This window comes from Chrysemys picta, chromosome 2 (assembly GCF_011386835.1).
Source record: "Chrysemys picta bellii isolate R12L10 chromosome 2, ASM1138683v2, whole genome shotgun sequence".
Lineage (NCBI taxonomy): Eukaryota > Metazoa > Chordata > Testudines > Emydidae > Chrysemys > Chrysemys picta.
The window spans coordinates 192,164,267-192,184,641 of NC_088792.1; the positions used below are offsets into that span (position 1 = coordinate 192,164,267).

At 38.5% G+C, this 20,375-nt stretch overlaps 1 protein-coding gene across 4 annotated transcripts in view; it reads right to left on the reverse strand.

The window, feature by feature from the left end:
• ZNF407 (zinc finger protein 407) overlaps positions 1–20,375 on the reverse strand; it is a 449,103-nt gene that overhangs the window by 127,599 nt on the left and 301,129 nt on the right. For all 4 annotated transcript variants that reach the window (XM_065582014.1, XM_065582012.1, XM_065582013.1 and 1 more), the window contains one exon: positions 6,953–7,131. In XM_065582014.1, coding sequence (XP_065438086.1) covers positions 6,953–7,131 — 179 coding nt within the window. The remainder of the gene's footprint in view (positions 1–6,952; positions 7,132–20,375) is intronic.

The following is a 20,375-nucleotide window of genomic DNA, read 5'->3' on the forward strand; positions in this document are numbered from 1 at the left end:
ATGAATTTCTGATCTAAGGCGCCAATAATACAGTAGGGACACTGCCAACAAAAAGGCTGCATTTCAGTAGGGTTCTTTTAACATCTTTTTTTAATGAATGTTCTCACGTATTTTATGGAGAATTTAACTACATACTAGAAGGAAAATTATTTTAGGCAAGTATATCTGCAGTCAGACAAAGGGCTTGTCTACATGGGGACACTCATCCAAATTACCTTTTAAAGTGAAGTAATTAAACCCCTTTAAACCCCTGTATGAATGCTGTTACTCAGAATTAAAGTGTCCTTAATTCGGTTTAGCTTAATTCACATCCAAATTAATCTTTTTTTAAATATGCTATATGGAGCTTTATGTGCTCAAAGTTCCATACAAATAATTAATCATAATAGCTAAGTAAATTAAACATTCCTGCAGCTATTTTACAGATGGGGAAAAGGAGGCAGAGAGCAAGCTCACACACAGCAAGGATTAGAACTCAGGATCTTCTGACTTTTAACCCCCCTGCTCATTCTTGGGGATCATGCTGCAAACAAACATAACAACAGGAGAAAAACTCATAGGACCATCATGCTTCCAACCTTCCACTCCTAGGAAAAATCACTGAGAAAGTATTGACAACAAAGTCCCAACAACATGTGACATGTGCCATGACAGCATGGGAGCACTAAAGGACAGCCTCTTTATGACTATGGATAGTGATCACATCTCAGTACTCATACAACTCGACAAGCTTTTGAAACAGTTGTCCACATTTGCATGACACAGCTAGCTGCCCTCCAATAGCATCATTCCTCTCTAACAAGCCCAAGAAAATAGCGATAGGTAAACTGTTCCTCTTCCCTCAAAGGAGCATTTTACCTTCACTTTTAATATTTATATGAGACTATTTGGAAAAATGGTGAAATGCTATGGTCTCTGCTGCCAATGATAGACTGGTGACACCAAGATGTACATCTAAGTATTCTTATAAGATGTCACAATGTTTACAAGAGAACAGCTCCTAGATGAAGAAGAAGTGGTTCAAACTGAACCAGGGTAATATCCAGTATTACTGTTCAGAAAGGGAGAAACACTTTGAAAAACAAGCTGGGATACTGTTCCCCCACCGCTTCCATCCAAGCCCTTCTGCTTCCTCCTCCCATATTTGTCAAAATGGTGCAAAGCTTCCTGGTCATCTCATTATTAAACCTGAATGATCATGTAGCATGAATGATGAAAAATACTTTCCTCTTCCTCCTCCAGGATGCTTGGACATTTCACCCTTTACTCCCAGACAAGCATCTGTCCACAGAGATCCAGGCATTTGTCACCTCCCAACTGGACTTCTGTAATACATTTTTCCTGATGCTGAAGGTTGATGTAATGCAGAAGCTCTAACTTCAGCAGAAAGTGGCCACCTACTTTCTCAATGAGAAATGACTCTAAACAGATCAGCCCGGTGTCTTGGTCTCTCTATTGGCTCTCAGTCCACTAATTCAAGGCCTTGGTCCTGATCTTCAAATTCCTTAACAGGTGAGAACCTGATAACATCAGAACTACAATTTTATCCATGGCCCACCAAGATAACTGAACTTCTCTGGGTCAACATGGCTTAAGATGCCCAACACAAAGTATCTGAGAGCAGGAGATAAAAAAATTCTTGATCCAGGGGATGTGGCTGTGGCATGAATTTTCAAAAGAGATTAGATTAACCCACAGTCTAACTGGAGGGCACAGTGCAAGACATTTTTCTTTGATAAGAGTCCTTTTTCCATAACTGAAAGTATTAGACACATAAAAAAACGAAACAAACAAACTAACAAAATCCACCAATGAATACCACTCACTCTCCTTCCCACAAACACTCTTGACACTACAGTGATGTGGACTATAGAAAACCCTAAAATACTTCAATGCATCAGAAACACAAATAACTACAGACCTTTCAAAAGTCTGCCCTTTGACCCCTGCTGATACCAAAGAGAAAGCAGGCTATAATTATCAATCAGTGCAGAAGAGGGCATATATGACTGATGGGAAGCAGTAAAAATCTTCCAAGGGGCTCATGTGGAAGAGAAACATTTTAAACACACACACGCACATGCACACTTTATGAATCTTTGAATCTCTGAATTTTCAGATGGTAAATTGGAGGGCAGGGACTGCCTTTGTTTGTGTTTTGCTGAGAGCATCATTGGCTTGTAAGTAAATAATAAAAAGAATAATATATTCTTTAAAATTTCTTGCTAATAAATATCTACAATACACTTCAAAATTATTAACAAGCACATCTTGGCATGGTGCATATTCTTCCTTAATTCTTCTGGAAGAAGAATGAGGGATATTGCAGACAACCTTTCAGATGTTCTTGTTTGTAATTATTACTGGTAAGCAATAGTAATTAGTTGACGATAAAGCTGGAACTTACTGTGTCCTCAGTTTTTACTTCATCAGTAATACCACTCACAGGAAGGGGATAAAATAAAAGTGCTATACAGTTGTAAAAGGACAGATCAGATTTTTTTCTGGTGCACTGTTAATAAAGAAAATATTGACTATAAGAGTAAGATTATTACTAGCTCATTTAGAATAACATCAAAAGAGGTCTAAATGGCACATTTACCTAACCCATTAGCACTTTTCAGGTGGAACTTGAAACAGCTAATAAGATATCAAAAGTTAGAAGTCAGTGAGTCACTCAGTAAGTGAATCAGAAGTGAGAATGCTATTAACCAAAGAATGTCATCAAAAGAGCCACCACCAGAAAACCCTTAACAAAGAGACTGTTTCATCATGGCTCCAGATCCTTCCATCGGATGATTTTTAATTTGTAATTACAGATCTCTGTGTGTTTCTCAGTTATAACAATGAAAGATCATATTCCTTACATGAGGAACAAATGATCTTCCCGGTACTGCAAATATTGTCTGCTAGCCTCCCCTAACCTAGTACTAAAGTAGACTTTTTCCCCCTCTGTCCTTGGATAGTTGTAAAATCTATCATCTAGCTATGAATGTGAACCTTTTAGCAAATAAATGCTTATTGTGATTCACTGGATTTCTGCTCACAAAATTCCCAGTGCATAAATACTGCAGATACTAGAGAAAGTGGGCCAGAGAATACTTCAAGAGTAGGCATAAAACACTTTCAGGATTTTATACTACTGCATGATATTATACAGCACCACCCATAGTGAAATTTTCAAAAAAACAGAATTGTATGAAAAACTGTATATAAATAAAATAGTTAAATAATCTGGTTGAAATATAGCATTTGGGTTAACATGGACCATGTTTTAAGTAAATTTGTTTCAGCGATGGACTGGAGTTAAAACAGAATCTTTCATAAGCACATTTTTTTAAAAAAAGGTCTGCTGTTCAAATGCAGGGCCTTTTAAAGACTAAGTAGAAAGGATTAGAGAGAAAAATATTCTCTTTGATTACTACTGCTGTAAGAGGTGTAGGGGTATCTGTTGTGGTTTACTAAGGAATATAGTTGTAAGACTTTGACTGACTTTGTGGCAATTTATGTATTAATTCTTTGAGTTAGGAAGGATTTCAAACATTCCAAGTAGATTGGGCCACCATTTCTCACCCCACCTCACCCCTATGGATGTAGAAATTTCTGCATACAGGGCTAACCCCCACCCATCTCCCCCACAAGTATGGCTCCTTCAAGACACCCGCTACTATTGACCAAAACCCACCTATAATGTCACACTAGTAGCTATGTGGTGGAGTTTGTTAGAAGTTAGTGTTACTTCACTCAGCATTAACTGACAATTGAAAATCTAACTGGACGCCTCTACCATCTCCAAGACAAATTGCTGTTGGATTCTATGGGTCCATTTCCTGCTATGTCCAAAATGTGCCCTGCAGCTCTAATACTGCTGAGCTCTGGCAGAGGGGCTTCTGAGGGGTCCCAGGACGTGCAGTATAATGATATGAACCTGGTACTTCTCCCTTTCCTCACAAGCGAGGTCCATGACTTCTAGTTCCATTATACTCAAAGCAGCAGAGGGGATGATTTTGCCCTTATAAAACAGCATTAGAACAAATGAAAGAGAAATACAGTCAAGTGAAACTAGGAGAAAAAATTGGTTTACGAGACACGTATACTCAAATTATCCAAAAGGGCTTTCTAAAGTAATGAAATATTGCTATTGTGGTTTCTCTGTAGGCAAATACAACAACCAGTAAGTGATCAATAACATGAATTGGACACTGACACAAGTGTTATTTTGGCAAGGATTGTTAGCCTATTCTTTTGACCAAATCTTGTGAAATCTTTAACTCTCAAATGGACAGCCATCAGAAATGGGTCAAAAAAGCGTGATTCAGCATCTGACCTGAAGGTTTGGTGGCACCTGTAAGCTCTCATGAAACTGGCACTTTCCAGAAGGACAGCATGGCAACCTACATGAAGTCACAGACAATTTCTAGAGATGATTGTTCTGCAAATGATATTGCGGCACAGTTGTTCTGTGTACCAATTCTGAAACAGACATTACTTAACAACACATAGTTCTTACTAGTCACTGGTACATTTACACAATATCCTACTATGTCTCTAGCACTACGGGGTTTCTCCAGTACAAGAAATAGAGAACCATTGGTACAAAACATATTTATGACAATTTTCTCCCTGTTGCTAAGACAATCAGGGTGAAGAGCCTCAGCACAGTATGCAGCAATGAATAATTCACTCACATATACATACACTGCTGCATAGACAGTAGGCGAAGTTAGAAAGTTTCTACAGTTTTGAAAGCTTGTATAGGTTCTACCAATATTTCTCCATTACATGTATAAAGAATCTCTCTCAAACTGGTAAAAGCATTCAAAATGGAAGAAAATGTGTTATGTGTGACCGCTATAATAAGAGATTATAATTTCTGGATATAGGCTTCAAGTCCAATATTCATTTCCTATTATGTGAAACATGATCTCTTGTCTGACATATGTGAAATTGGTATTCAGCCAAATGGACTTTTGTTTGCACATCCAGGTTTTATCTAATACGTGCTGAAATGACATGATGAGTGGTTCCAGAATGGGCTAGAATACTTGACAAATGGAAAGACATAGCACAATTAAGCATATTGCCTCCATTCACAAAACGATGCAGTTGTTTAGAACATAGTAAGATTTTTTAAAATGTTGGGTGACTGCACATAAAGGTGCCAAGTGAAAGTTTTGTAACTTGTTACTTTGCATACAAGTTCCTAAGCTCTCCCTAATACTGGTGGGTGGTGTTACACACAGTCTTTAGGTGTGGAGGAGTCTTTCTAGAAAACTTTTCTTGACTGAATTTGGCCCCAAAAGGCTTTTACTTAACACAAGCACTTCAGTAGAAGCCCCATATCTGTATCACAGGCAGAATTTAGCCCTAGTAACCTCCTTTTCTCTAGCTGCCCTAACTCTCCCCTCTTTCCAACATTCAGCAACTAATCTGTTTTTCACACTGCTCTGACTGCTCTCCCCCACCTATGACTGCCAAGTTCTCTGGCTCTTTCCAAATTGAAATCCAACTCCTTATCCTCGTGTTCAAGCTCTGACCCAAACTACATCTCTTCTTCTATTGCTCCTCATCTCTGCCACTCATTTTGATCTTTGTACCCTTTTTCTTGCTGGTCCCTACCCTTGGAAAGTCCCAACCTTCTTCTTCCTGTGTATCAGGCATCCTCACTGTCCTCCTTCAAATCCCTCTGCAAAGCCCACTTTTTTGGTTTGCTTTCTTCCATTCTTGTGCTCTCTACTCCTTGTCTTACCTCAATCTCCAACTTAAAACTTCCAGAAAGTATCTGATTTGCTCATTATTTCTATACCTCACATTATTTTTATTTGTTTAGCTCTTTCCCCTGCTTGTTCTTGTTCTTTCTTTTATTTATTTTTATATTCTGTTGGTATTTAATTTTGAAAGTAAACTCTTTGGAATAAGGAGCCATGTGTAGTTTAAACTCTGTAAAGAACCATGCAAAGTAATGGCTCTATACAAACCATTTAAAAATAAATAATAATAACTTATAGAAGACAAAGCACAGAAAATCTTAATTCACATTTGTGTGCGAGTCCCTTGATGTCCTTCATATAGACCATGATCCAGCAAAGCTGCTTGACTTTAAGTACACGAGTATCTCATTAACTTCAATGGGACTACTCACATACTTAAAGTTTAAGCAGCTGCTTATGTATTTGCTGGATCAGGGCCACAGAACCCCAGTGCAGTGCTATGCACACAGCATATCAGCATTTTTTGTCTTAGCAACTTGTAGTATATAGTAACTTTCTTTACGTGTTTTTTTTTTTTTTTTTTTTTTTTGAGGGGCACAGAAAATGATACTTTCATTTAGGGTAGTGAAGGACCAGAATGCACTCTGACACTAACACGCAACACAAAGGTAGGTAGATGCACTGAGAGGAAAAGCAGACTGTGGTGTAGCTCTGTTATACATTTTATGAAACCAACAACATCCTATTCTTTTTAATTCTAGCAGCTTCTTGTTCACATAATACTAACAAAGTCTGCTTCTCTGCTGTTATATTGTATAGTGTTAAGTATTCAGATGATTTTTGTGAACTCTCAGGAGTTTTGAAATACTGTATTAATTTAGCACCTCATTTCCTTATGTCGTTATGTTGTTCCACCTTTTTTTCTTAATAAGAACACAAAATATAAACAATACTTTTTCTACATGAATTAATCCAGGTTTCAAAGCTGGCCATCTAAACTGGATGGGAATATCTCCCATTTACACATGTAAACACAGAATGTGTGTGTGAAATGCAGATGGGTCTCAATACTAAATACGTTACCTTCATCCCTTGAAGTGGATTGAGGCCATTTTAAAATCATGCTTTTCTTCAGAATAAATGATAGCAACATAAAGGACCCAGAACTCCGATTTCAATCATTTAAGGGTGCTCATTTAGAAAAGTGACACATTTGTATACAAACAGGAGAATAGTCTTACCAGCATGCAAGTAAGCTAGATCAGGGTTTTCAATGTCAGGATGCAGCTCCTTCAGGTGGTTGCGAAATTCCACTGGGACATTGGTTCCATAGTCACATTTGGGGCAGTTATACATTTTTACTCCTTCATGCTTTCCTGTGTGTAAGATATGCTTACGGATATTTTCAGCGCAGTTAGACCTAAAAGGTGAAAAAAAAGAAAGAGTTAAATTATATTATATACGCACACATATGTAAGAAGGAAGGCCATCCAACAGTATTCAGGCACTGAAAATTAAATCCTGCTGTTATGATGGAGAGACAGTAGGGTCTCTACAGTTAAGGTAGTAACTAGTAACATTTTATGCCAGATCCTGACATACTCTTAACTTGCACAGAAAACATGTCTTCCAGCTGAAATCTCTGAAAGTGTGGAAGTTCCCGATTAATTATGAATCTGGAAGATTAAGAATTTTACAAAATGAATAGTTTTTTTTCACCTTTGCAAAAGTCTTCTAATATTTTTGGGGTGTGTGAGTGGGGAACATAATAGCTACAAAACTCCTTAACCTAGCAAAACTGATATTATTTGTTTGGCTTTTTTGAGCACCATGCCTTTAACTAGGGTCTAGGTGCAGGTAAGCATTGATGCTTATATTTAAAAATTCACATGGAGTTCACATGAACCTTTACTACTAAGTTCATAGACCCCATTAGAGTCTTTGCAACTGATTTTGTAAGGATAGTCCATTAACTCCTGCAGAGCTTATAAACTCTACATAGTGATCTTCGGAGAGGGGAGAGGTTGTGTGTGTCAACTTTTCAAAGGCGTGCATGCCTAACTTTTGCATGTGCGTGCACACACACACACACACACACACACACACACACACACACACGCCCTGATTTAAATCAGGGTTTGTCTGCCCACACAGGAGTTGGAATGTACAGAAGCCAGAGATGCGCCATTCATTTCACACACTTGAAAAATTTGGGCTCAAGGGTTTTTAACCTCATTTCCAAAAAAGAGTGATAAAAGGTTGCAGTAATAATGAATTTATATCCAAAAAAGTTTACCAAAATTCCCACCCCAAGTTTATACTTCAATGAGAATTTCCTGACTATTCAGTATGTATGAATTTAAAACAAAAAAACTACAACATCCTAGAAAGGTTTGTTAGTAGAAGTAAATGATATACGTTACCTGTATCAAAGCAAGGAATATAAGGGCTTCCATTTATTTCTGTTTGGGAATACTTTATTAATACTATAGACTCTATTTTCCCCTACATATTCTACGTGTCAGCAATTAAAGGACACTAACTTTACTCAAAAGTTAAATGGAAATCGTACAAAATAAGTTTCAAATGTGAATGGAAAAGAAAATATACAAATAAACAACATTTAAAATAAAAGTTCTAATAAAATGAGAATATAGTTCATGACACTAAAGGTGACATTCAGACCAAACTTGCCTATGGGGGAGCTTTGAGAATCTGGGCACCTATATGGAAACTAACTGTTCCCTTAGATGAACTCTAAGGCATTATGTAAAAATTGTTCTTTCGATACCTTGAAAATATTTCTGTGAAATATGAAAACTCTACAGAAACCTTAGAGTTGTGAAGGAAATACAGTCTGCTCAAGTTGTGTGCATGGGCAGTGCTATATTATTTGATCTCTGAACTTGTTCAAACCACTGTAAACTGTGCCACCTTAAAGTCTCATTTGTTTAACCATGATTAAAAATTCTGTGACTGAACATAGCAATGTGCTGATCAACTTATCAATTGAAATGTTTGTCTATGTGTTGAGCACAGAAAGGCCTAATCATAAATTAGGAATAAGAGATCATAAGACATTACAAATGGTTTCCCTTATTAGTTTGCAATGCAGGGATTGTGCTAATAAAATAACCCATGAAGGTGACAACTCGCAAATCCAGGCACTTTTGAAGCCAAGTAATACCCTTAAATATGACATGACAATAATGTACTGCATATAAAATGTTTTTTTAATTATTCACTGTGCCTTGACTGCCTGTTCCATTATCAGTCTTGTCCCTAGTGCTTGGAAAATACATTATTCCATATCTGACATACAAAACACCAAACATTGTATTTCATATTATACTTACGGAATTTAAATCAAATGACTGTACTTAGAAGTCTGTGACTTTAAGAAGTACTGTATCTGCACTAAAATGGTGGCATTATAAACATTTAGCTAAATATTATAGTGTTGCAATAGTGATGATAGTTAAACAGCTGACAGGCTTTGTGTTATAAACTCCACTTTCAGGAGTTTATAAACTCTGAGATAAAGATTCCCTTTATATTGAAATTTGGCAATGAAGAACTTAGCCCAGAAGGAATTCTTCTGCTTCAAAAACTTGAACAAAGTCAGACTTTGGGTTTTTAGTTCAGCTCTTGAGTTATATCAGCCAAATAAATAAACATGGCTTTTAAGAGACTGGTCTGCATTCCAGTAACACTAACATAGAAGTTATTTATGTTAAATTATTATCATTATTCCTTAATATGAACAAGTGTGTTTTTGTCTATATAAGTTATTTCCTATTTTGAATGAATTATGTATATGTAGCAATTTTTGACTGGGCATTCACAGAATGGATATTCCTGGTAGAGAGTGAAGTAGTTTGCAGTTATTATCTATAGATATGTGAAAATGCTGCCATACAGGAGTGGAGTGGAAACTTTTCCTCTCTCCTTTCTTCCACGCAATGAGTGCTGCTACAGGGCATGGACAGGGGCAGATGAAATGTTTCCCCAACCCCATTACAATGCTAGGGTATTGTGGGTATTGTTTGGAGTCTTCATCTGCCCAAGATTGCTGCAGGTGATGATGAGCAGGGAGATGGAGCCTTTTCCTCAAGTTAGGCTGCAGATGGAGGGAGAATGGTCCCACTTGTATAAGTCATGTACAGTGGTACAGACACTATAAGTTAGTAGCTGCCAACAGTTCCATAGTGGTATCTCAACCACCACAATTATCTTTTTGTTCATAGGAAAGGAAAATACTGTGGTAAATGTTTTGGAGTAAAGGATGACATTTAAATAGTGGTCAGATTGTCTGAAGTTTTCTTGATCGTTTACTTTTTATCCTTCCCTATGTCACTGAAATCCATCCTTTCCTCTCTACCTTTACTTCTAAAAGCCTAGTCCATATCTCAGTCTTTTCTTTTTTGTGGCCAACTGTTTGAACGTGAAAAGTGGGAAGTATTATTCTCACCCCTTTGTTTGTCATCCCATCCTATCCTCCATCCCAGCCAAAATACTGCTACTAGAGTCTCCTACCTTTCCTAGCAGGTCATTCCTCTTCCTTGAATCTCTTCACTGGCTTCCCATCTTTTACTACCACACCAAGAAAAAGCTAGTACTCTCTAATTTCCCCTTTTTAGTATCTCTGCTCTCAAGTATTTCTCTCACACTTGCACCATACACGCCACGCTGTCCTCCACCCCTAAGTGCTACCATTGACTTCTACTCTTCACTTCACATCTTCTATTCTGTCCTTATGCCTTATGTCGTCCACTTCTTGTTCACTACGAGCCACATTCTTAAACTGAGGTGCCTAAACCCACATTATATAATCTCTATATACCTATATGCAGATTTTTAGGTACCTAACTAGGGGTCAGAGATTCAGTTATCCAAAGGTGCCTAAATGTCAATTTAGGCACCTAACTCCAGATACAAAATTGTGAAATCGGGCTTTATGTGCCCTTCCTCATCTCTAAGTCCTTTTTAAAAGCCACTTCTTTGAAGAGGCCTTCCAGTGTTGATCACCATACTGCCATTGTACCCTCAACATGTTGTGTTTGATTTTTTTGTCCCATACAGTGTATTTGTCTGCCAGAATTTTAGACTGTTATTTCTTGGGGCAGTGCTTTTTGTGTGTGTTTGTAAAATATCATGTATATTTATGGTTCTATATAAATAATAAACATTAACACAAAGAAGAGACTTGTAGAGTTGGCAGAAGAGAACTGTAGACTGTTCCAGCAGGGTGGGCTCAAAGACACTAAGCCAACAGACAAGCTATTTCTTTGATCTTATCACACTGTATTATAGCAGGGGTTCTCAAACTGGGATCACTCAGGGGGTCACGAGGCTATTACATGAGGGATCCCGAGCTGTCAGTCTCCATCCCAAACCCCGCTTTGCCTCTAGCATTTATAATGGTGTTAAATATATTAAAAAGTGCTTTTAATTTATAAGGGGGAGAAGGGTTGCACTCAGAGGCTTGCTATGTGAAAGGGGTCAGCAGTACAAAAGTTTGAGAACCACTGTATTATAGGATATCCCTCAAAACTTTCCTGTGGTTTTAGCCTTGGATTACATTGTAGGCTCACATCATCACTATTTTAACTAACTAATTACTCTCTCACCCCATTTAAAGGGCAAACTTAATATGTAGTTTAAAAATATTCAATTCTACATTTTATTATTAAAGCTAAATTGCTTTGGCCTATATTTTAAAAAGGTATTTAGGTGTTGCTCTGCTTGGCGTTGCAAAGGCTAACTGACTTAGGAGCCTCCGTCTAATTTGAGATGCTTGGTAGGTCTACACTTAAAACACTGCAGCAGGTGCAGCTGTGCCACTGTAGTGCTTCAATGAGGAAACCACTACTCCTACAGGAGAGCTTCTCCCATCGGCTTATTTAATCCACCTCTGCAAGAGGCAGTAACTATGTGGATAGAAGAAGTTCTCGCAGTGACATACAGCTATCTACACCAGGGGTTAGGTCAGCATAACTGCATGATGCAGGGTGTGGATTTTTCACACCCTTGAGTGAAGTAGTTATACCAATGTAAGTGTATAGTGTAGACCTGGCCTTAGGCTCCTAAATCAGTTAGGCCTAGCAATGCTGGGTGGAGAAAGACCCAAACACCGTTAAAAATATGGGCCAAAGGGATTAGTTTCTTCCTTTTGACTTCTACAGCCAGTCAGAGATTACTGAGGTGTCCTTCTTTTTGTTACTTTGTAATCAATCCGGAAAATGTTGATTTTACAGCTAGAAATGAATTACGCCAGACTCCAAAAGGTAGTGGATGGGGATTAGTATTAATAATCAGAAGACTGTTCCTCTTGCTAATAGAAATCTTAAGAGGCATCCTGATACGATTTAAAAGTGACAAAAATTCGACTTTATTAACTCTGGAGTTTAGTTTTCTAAACTTGCCCATCTAGAACGCAAGTTGCACACACTAATGTTTTTCAAAGATTTTATATGTATGCCTAGATGAATAGTTCACTTCCTCCCACTCTCCAAGCATTTTATTCAAATGCTCTGCTAATGAAATATACAGATTACACTCTTCTTTTATGCAGTACCCACCATCTTGAAAAGACACTGCAAACATGCAAATGGAAGGTTTTAGAGGCATGAATGGGACATAATACTTATTACTTCATCCACTAGGTCTTAGAGACCATAGCATTTTTCAGGGTTCATATTCTCACAAAAAATGAACTGTTCTTTAAAAGTTTCTCCAGGGTATTCGGCACAAACAGCCTCTTTCTGTACAGGACTGCACATAATCGTAAGTACATCTGTCACTACTTACATCTGAAAAGAAACACAGTGATACAGTAAACTGAGTAAAAAGATTTATTTAAAGTTTCCCCTTTGAGTTAGCATGGGTGAAGTTCACCCTGGTGTAGAGGGCCTGCAGAAGGCCCTCTGCAATACTGAAACCAGGGGTGTCAAATTCATTTAATATGGTAGGCCAGATCCGATATCCTGCTGCTTGGTAGAGCCTCTTAAATTCAACTAAGTGGTTCTACACCTGTACACGAGGTTTTGCTGGATTGCTGTGCTGGAGTCTAGACAAGGGGAGTGTGATTTTTACAGTGCACCAATGTGCTCTAACTGCTCCGTATGGACTCTGATGGTGCACACTAAATGTTCCTTAGTGTACACTGATGTACCCAGTCCTGTATACATGATGCACACTAGCAAGGTCTACTCGCAGAGGTTAGAGCACAACACACTGGTGCCTGAACAAATCATGTCTCCCGAGGTGCAGACTCTGTTCATGGGAAGTCTGGGGGCTGGATGAAACTGTTCTAGTTAGATCCAGCCCATGGGCCATATGTTTGACACCCCTGATTAAACCCTGCAGCACAAGCTACAACAAATAGAATAGTAAGCAGGATTTTGATCCAGTAGTTAACAAAGTAGCAGATCATTTAAAAATAGACAATTTCTTACAGGAATAACAACCTCAGTGATGGAAATTAAGCAAACTTCTGCTGAAACCTATCTACATTGCCAGAGAATCCTAATCCCATTTACTAGCCAGAAAATAGCCAAATAACAGGAGTCTCACTCAATACTTACAGTAAACACCCAACCAATTTGGAAAACTCGCTATCATTACCTAACTCTCACAGTTATGATTTAAACTAAAAACAAAGGGATTCATAGATTTAAAGACCAGGAGGGACCATTATGATCATTCAGTCTGTTCTCTTACATAACACAGGCCATAGAATTTCACTGAATGATGCATGCATCAAGCCCATGTATCAAGACACGCACACACAGACAGAAGAAATCTGCTACTGACTACATTTCCCAACCAGATTCACCAATTTTTAAAAAGTAAAATATATTAAAATGTGGCCAATCCCTAGCCAGAAAATGCATAATCTCTGAAACAAGAGGACCTTGCCTATAGTTGGGGCTAGCTGAATAGCTGTAATGGATATGTCTTCCATGCACACCCCATCAGAAACCACCCTTTCTCAAATCAGTTTGTTCAACATGCAGTCTGTTTCAGTAAGAAAGAAAAGTGCAAACAAACAAAAAGCTTCTTCTGTTCTGTGAGGATGCCCCATTTCATGTCCAGTATTTTTGTGTTAGCAGAGAAACACACAGAGAAACTGGTTTATTCAGGCACAACATTCACTGAGGACGTAAGCTCCCTGCCTAACTCATGACTGTCCAGAAGAAACAGCTTATGCACTCAAGGTTTGTCTACACTAGAGTTTTGAACTCAAGTTAATTGATTCAAATTAATTCGAGTTTGCTACCATGTTTGTACATGTTAATCTGGACACTCCAAAAATATTTGTTCCAGTACACAAACTTTAGTGTAAACATACCTTCCCAGCGTTAGAGGGAAACAAATGAGAAGTTTTGCCAGCCCCAAGTCCTGAAAAATCATGAGTCAAGCCTCAAAATATCATCATGAGATTAATTTAAAATTCACAAGGTTTTTTTTTTTATTATTATTTTTGTTATCTGGTTTCTGAGCCTTTGGGATGTACTTGGGTCACATTTCCAAGCTCTTCCTCGCAGCCAGGAGAGTTAGAAACTTAACATTTTGTTTATTAAATGAAAGCTGAGATATTCACATAAATCTAGCAGCTGGAGCTTTAAGAAAAACATCAAATTTTGAGAGCCTCATGATAAAATCGCTAGAGTAGGCAACACTACAGAAGGTTACAAAGAGGTCAGGCCCTAAAAGACAGACACACCCCAAAGAGTTCCTCTCTTAATGAGGTAAATGGATGTGCTTTTTAATAGTGTTAGCTCATTCGAATTAGCTTAACATGTTTAAAAAGCCATGTCTAGGCACAGGTTAAAACATCTGAACATGTATTAGCCTGTGTCTGGATGAGGTTTTTCAATCATGTTAAGCTAATTCGGTTGAGCTAACACGACTGAAAAAACACAGCCAAAACCACCACACAAAAGAAGCAGCCTAATCAGTAGTGCATATTGCCATACAGAAACAATTAAACAACAGTAAGACAGAATAATCCATGTTCATACTGTTTAACTACATACTATATGTTTCACAAAGAAAATAATGAAAAACTATTTGGGATTTACTCAGAGTATTGAAGTCACACTCGTGCCTAATTATAATAATTCTTTTAGCTTTTCTACACTGCTAATTCTGTATTTTTTTAATGATCTATTTGTTATGACATACAGTATGTGTGACAGATGTCCAATGCTGGCTGCTAAAAAGTAGCAGAGCCCTGTAGGGCAGCAGCAAGAATTCGTGCATCAGCACTGAAATGGATGGGAAACTGATAAATTACTACTTGTGTCCCAGTTTTCTTCAGCAGAATATTGTGTCCAAACTGTAGTTTGGGCCAAATAGTCACAATTATATTTATAGTGTACATAGCCCAATTTTAAGGAATTGATTATTTCAAATGTATGCTCTTGAGAAGCTGATCTCAGTGGGCCAATTTTACTCCTCCATATACCAAATTACAGTAAATGGGCTTTTTGAAAGGAACTATAGAAGTGCTGGAGTGACATAATCCATCCCTTGCTCCCTGCAATGTATAGGCAGGCTGTAACATCATTCCCTCCAAAGCTATGGTGGACAAACAATACTTGCAACCTCTCTCTGCAACCTCTTATGGGGTTCCCAGCCATTGAATCTGTGTAATGTACATACAGTGGTGTGTCTGAAGGCCTACCCTCAGTAGCCAATTCTGATCCAGCCTTTTTGGGGCTGGCCCCAGAATGCCCCTTAGAAGCATGTAAGGAATGCAGAGATCTCCTGTGCACACTCCACCCCCGCACGGCCTTACCAAGAGTTTCTAGTGGCAGAAACGGGAGGGGATTATCATGCATCAAATCTTTGCTCTTGACTAATTTCACACTGGCTGAGAATCACTGGATTCCTCTTGGGGGGATTTCCCCCCCCCTTTCCTTTTTTATTTTTGCAGGCTGGATACTGAAGAAGCTGGCTCGAGAAGAGGAGGGTTTGCTGTGCATAGAAGACACACAAATATGTTTTGGGAGGATACTGGGCAGATCATGAGGATCAAAGTGGGGATGGGAGGTTTAACTAACACAGGCCTGGATTCAGCAAGAATCTTAAGTACACATGGAATTTTAAGTACCAGTAGTCCTATTGACTATTTCAATGGGACTACTCATGAGTTTAATGTTATGTGCTTGCTTAAGTATGCTGCTGAAATGGGGACAGGGAAAGCATTCAATTTAAAAAAAAAAAAAAACTGGATGCGCTAAGACTAAGTGAAGATGTTCCTTTCCCTCCCCCTTAACGGCAATTATTTTTCTATCATACTTTTCTAAATGACCACCTAAAGTTACACTGAAAAATTCAAGTCGCTGTGTAATGTACATACAGTGAGGCACAAAATGTTCCCACAAACATACATGTACAGATGGAGGCTATGAAAGGGTTTGGATTCTGCAGGCTGCAGGGAGATGAAAAGGACTTCTAACTTTGCTGAAGTCACAGATGATAGCAGCAGACCCTAAAGGCTGCTTGTCAGTCTTGGATGCAGATGGCCCTTCTTCCAACTGGCCTTTATGTCAGCTCTTTCAGCCATTCTGGTAGCAGACAAAGCTCCCTAGAGGGCACGTCCTGTTGCTCTGCTGCCTGGGTTAGTGTCAAGAGCAGTATTGTCTCTATTACCTCTGCTCTACGGGATTTGTTATGCTATTATACTGCCTCCCCCCTACCCTTTGCCACTCCCACCACCCCATGAAGCTGGAGACCATTCTCCCTCTCATTTCAACTACTCAGATTTATCTTTGGCATTAAATCTTAATTTCCTGAAAGATTCATTTTGAAAGTAAATATAAAATCACTGCTGATAAAATTTGTGCATGACACAAAGATGGGTGGAATGGTAAATAATGATGACAGGGCAGTCATACAGATGATCCGAATTGCTTTGTAAGCTGGGCCCATCCAAATAAAGTGCATTTTAATACAGCCAAATGTAAGGTCATACACCTAGGGACAAGACATGTAGGCCATACCTGCAGAATGGGGGACAATATCCTGGAAGGCAGAGACTCTGAAAAGAGTCACTGTGGACAAACAGCTCGATGTGATACTGCTGCAAAAGGGGTTAATGCAATTCGTGGATGTGTAAACAGGTCAGTAGTAGGTAGGAGTAGGGAGAGCATTTTGCCTCTCTATACATCATTGGTGAGACCAATACTGGAATATTATGTCCAGTTTTGGTATTCACATTTTTTAAAGGATATTGAAAAAATTGGAAAGGGTGCAAAGAAGAGCCACAAAAATTATTCTTGGGCTAGAAAAAAATGGCACACAGTCAGAGATTTAAATAGCTCAATCTGCTTAGTTTATCAAAAAGAAGATCAAGAGAAGACTTGATCACGGTGTACAAGTACCTTCACTGGGTAGTAAAAGGCTTTTTATTTTAGTGGAGAACACCATAACAAGAACTAATGACTAGAATTTAAAGCCAGACAAATTCAAATTAGAAATACGACACATTTTTACCAGTAAGGGCAATTAACCTTTGGAACAAACTATGAATGGAAGTGATGGATTCTCCATCCCTTGATGTCTTCAAATTAATACTGGATAACTTTCTGGAAAGTGTGCGTTAATGTAAAAAAAGCTATTGGGCTCAATTCTGGAGTAACTGTATGGAATTCCATAGACTGTGTTATACAGGAGGTCAGACTAGGTGATCTAATGGTCCTTCTGGGCTTATTCCTCTAAATCTATGAAAAGTATGGTTCAACTCTGAAAAATGTCACCATGAGGTTCCATGTTTGTTGTCTTTCTATGACTTCCACAGGAAATGTGCTCAGTTAAAAATGGAATCTCATGGCTCATCAGCAGTAATAAATAATGTGCTGGTCCAATTTTTGCCCTCAGTTACATCTGTGCAACATCATTATTCTGTCTTCACAGCATCATTGTCTGCATGGGGTAGCTAGCAGCAGTGTTCAGCACTGCAGTTGGAGATTACCTAGTAATCCTGTTAATGATGAGTTGGGTGAGAATAGAATACAGCTCCTTTTCCCATCGCTGTGTTGGTTCTGCGAGAATAGGAAGCAGCAACATTCATTTTTGTCATTACAGGAAGTAGATATGCCTCACCTCACAGGGAATAGGTGTTCTTACATAGCCACTTTACAGAGAAAATTCACACATGAAGTAAAATGTGTTGTGCACATCACCAAAAGAAACTATGAAATGGTGTGCAGTTGACTCAATACATCGGAAAATTGTGTATTTAACCTATATTATATACAAAGGGAAGTAAGTACACCCAAATGGTGTGAGCTGTATAAACTAAATGTGTTTCTAGCACTCTCACTCCAATCCACCTAGCTTCAGATAAGGCATCTTATACTCTAAAAATCATACCCGCTCACCAATAAAAGATAATTTACTGTAGGTTTTCCAATGATATGCATTTCCAATGATATATGTTTAAGTGTTAGGAATAAAATTTTAATGAGACCAGAAATCATTACCCATGTTTCACAGCACCTTTGCTAGCCCACAGATTCAAAAGTGTAGAATTTGCCTTAAATTTGGGTTAATGATATGGGGGGACCCCCCACCCTGGGGGAGGGGGAAGGATTGACTGTTAAGAGAGAACTTTCTGCACTAAAGTCCCAATAAGAACATGGTTTACTGGCGACTTTTATTAGACCCAAATCACGTAAATCATCCTACACTTAGGCTACTCTAATGTTCTGTCATGGAAAAATAACTATTTTAGTAATAAAAGTTTAAAGTGTGTGTAAGGGAAGAAGGGAAACTCTACACAGTGATGTGGATCTGCTTTCTGTCCTGCCGAGGGTTAATATGAAGAGAGGAAAAAAATGGTAAAATATGAAGCCAGTTTCCCGGCTTCATCTTTCACATTCCTATACCATGCTACAGCAGAAACTAATGAACTTGCTCATCTTTGAAAGCCCTTTTGCAAGCACTTTCCCTTACCTTTAACTCTGATCTTTACAGATTTCCCCTTATGTGTGTGCCAATTTTACTGGTAAAATACTTACACTTTTACTGATTGTGTTCTGATGATTTCTACTGAGAGATACTTAAACCTTTTACAAGTCTAAAACTATTTTATCACTTCTGAAGAAAACTAATAGGGCAGAGTCACTGAATGATAAGAGAGAGAGACCACTGAATTTATTTAATAATCCATGTCCATTTCACAAAAATGGCCTGTGTAATCCTTTTAAAAATAATAACCTGTTCATTTCAGACCTTGCACAATACTTCTCTTTGTCCCTTGTAAGTCTCTCAAATGTCTTATTTTAAAGGAATATATAGTACTCCCGGAAGACATTTTCCCATTTCTATTCTCTTCAACTCCTGTGAGCCCTTGTTCTGTGTGATAAGGCAATCTCCTTCGGGATCTGAGCTGTGTAGTTTCGCACCACGAGTGACAAGGACTCGACTTGAATAACTGCTGTGCGCAGGTTGTAATTATGTCAGCTGGAGTGTTGAACAAGGGGACTGATTAATGTGAGCCCCAGCCCAGGCACAGGCCCTATCAAAACCTTCGTGCAGGCCAGCAGTGGGGATGGGTTAGAGCAGAAAGACAAAACATGCTGTATCGTCCATGATAGATGAATTGCTCCAACAGTCTTCAGGCAGATGTTCCAGGACAGTATAATATACAATTACTCTGCCTTATCACCTTCCCAGGGACAATAAAGCTTCCTCCTTCTATAGCTCATGTGAGTGAAGGCAAAATTAGTTTTACTTTTACAACACTGACTCACTTATCATGTTGCCTTGATTGTGCTTTTACAGCTAAAGAAAACATGTATTCTACTTTAAAACTTAAAAAAACAAAACCGACCCCCCCCCCCCCAATCTTTTATAAAACAAGAGGATCTCTTTGAAACTACTTTGCATCATAGTAACACAATTCTTAAAGGCCTAGATTTACCACCGTACTCTAAAAACATATGGGCTATTCATGTGTTTAATGCTATACATGCGCTTAAGTAACCCACTGAATCAAGTCAAAATGGATGTTTGGTTAAAAATCTGTGTGTTTTGAAGAGGGGTTGCTCATGTGACTAACATATACGTTGACAGCTATTTTTAACTAGGCACCCATTCCAAGCAGCGCAGACCTACAAGCCATAACAATTTTAAAAAGAAGCCTCTAGTGTCCATTTTGTGTCCATATACTCTGTCAGAGATCACAGGAATTGACTCTAACTAGTCCACTCATGTTTCAGCCAGTTAACAAAATTCCACTTATGTTTCAGAGGGTAAACAGAAATGGATAAGGAAATGGAAAAGAAATGTAGGAGCAAAAATTAAATTAAATATACATATTTAGGCCTCTACCAAATTCACAGTCCATTTTGGTCAATTTCATGGTCATAGGATTTTAAAAATCGTGAATTTCATGATTTCAGCTATTTAAATCTGAAATTTCACAGCGTTGTAATTGTAGGGGTCCTAACCTGAAAAAGAGTTGTGGGCGGGTCACGGTACTGCTATCCTTACTTCTGCACTGCTGCTGGCAGTGGTGCTGCCTTCAGAGCTGGGCAGCTTGAGAGCGGCAGCTGCTGGGCAGGATCCCAGCTCTGAAGGTGGTGCTGCCACCACCAGCAGTGCAGAAGTAAGGATGCAGAAGTAAGGATAGCATGGTATGGTATTGCC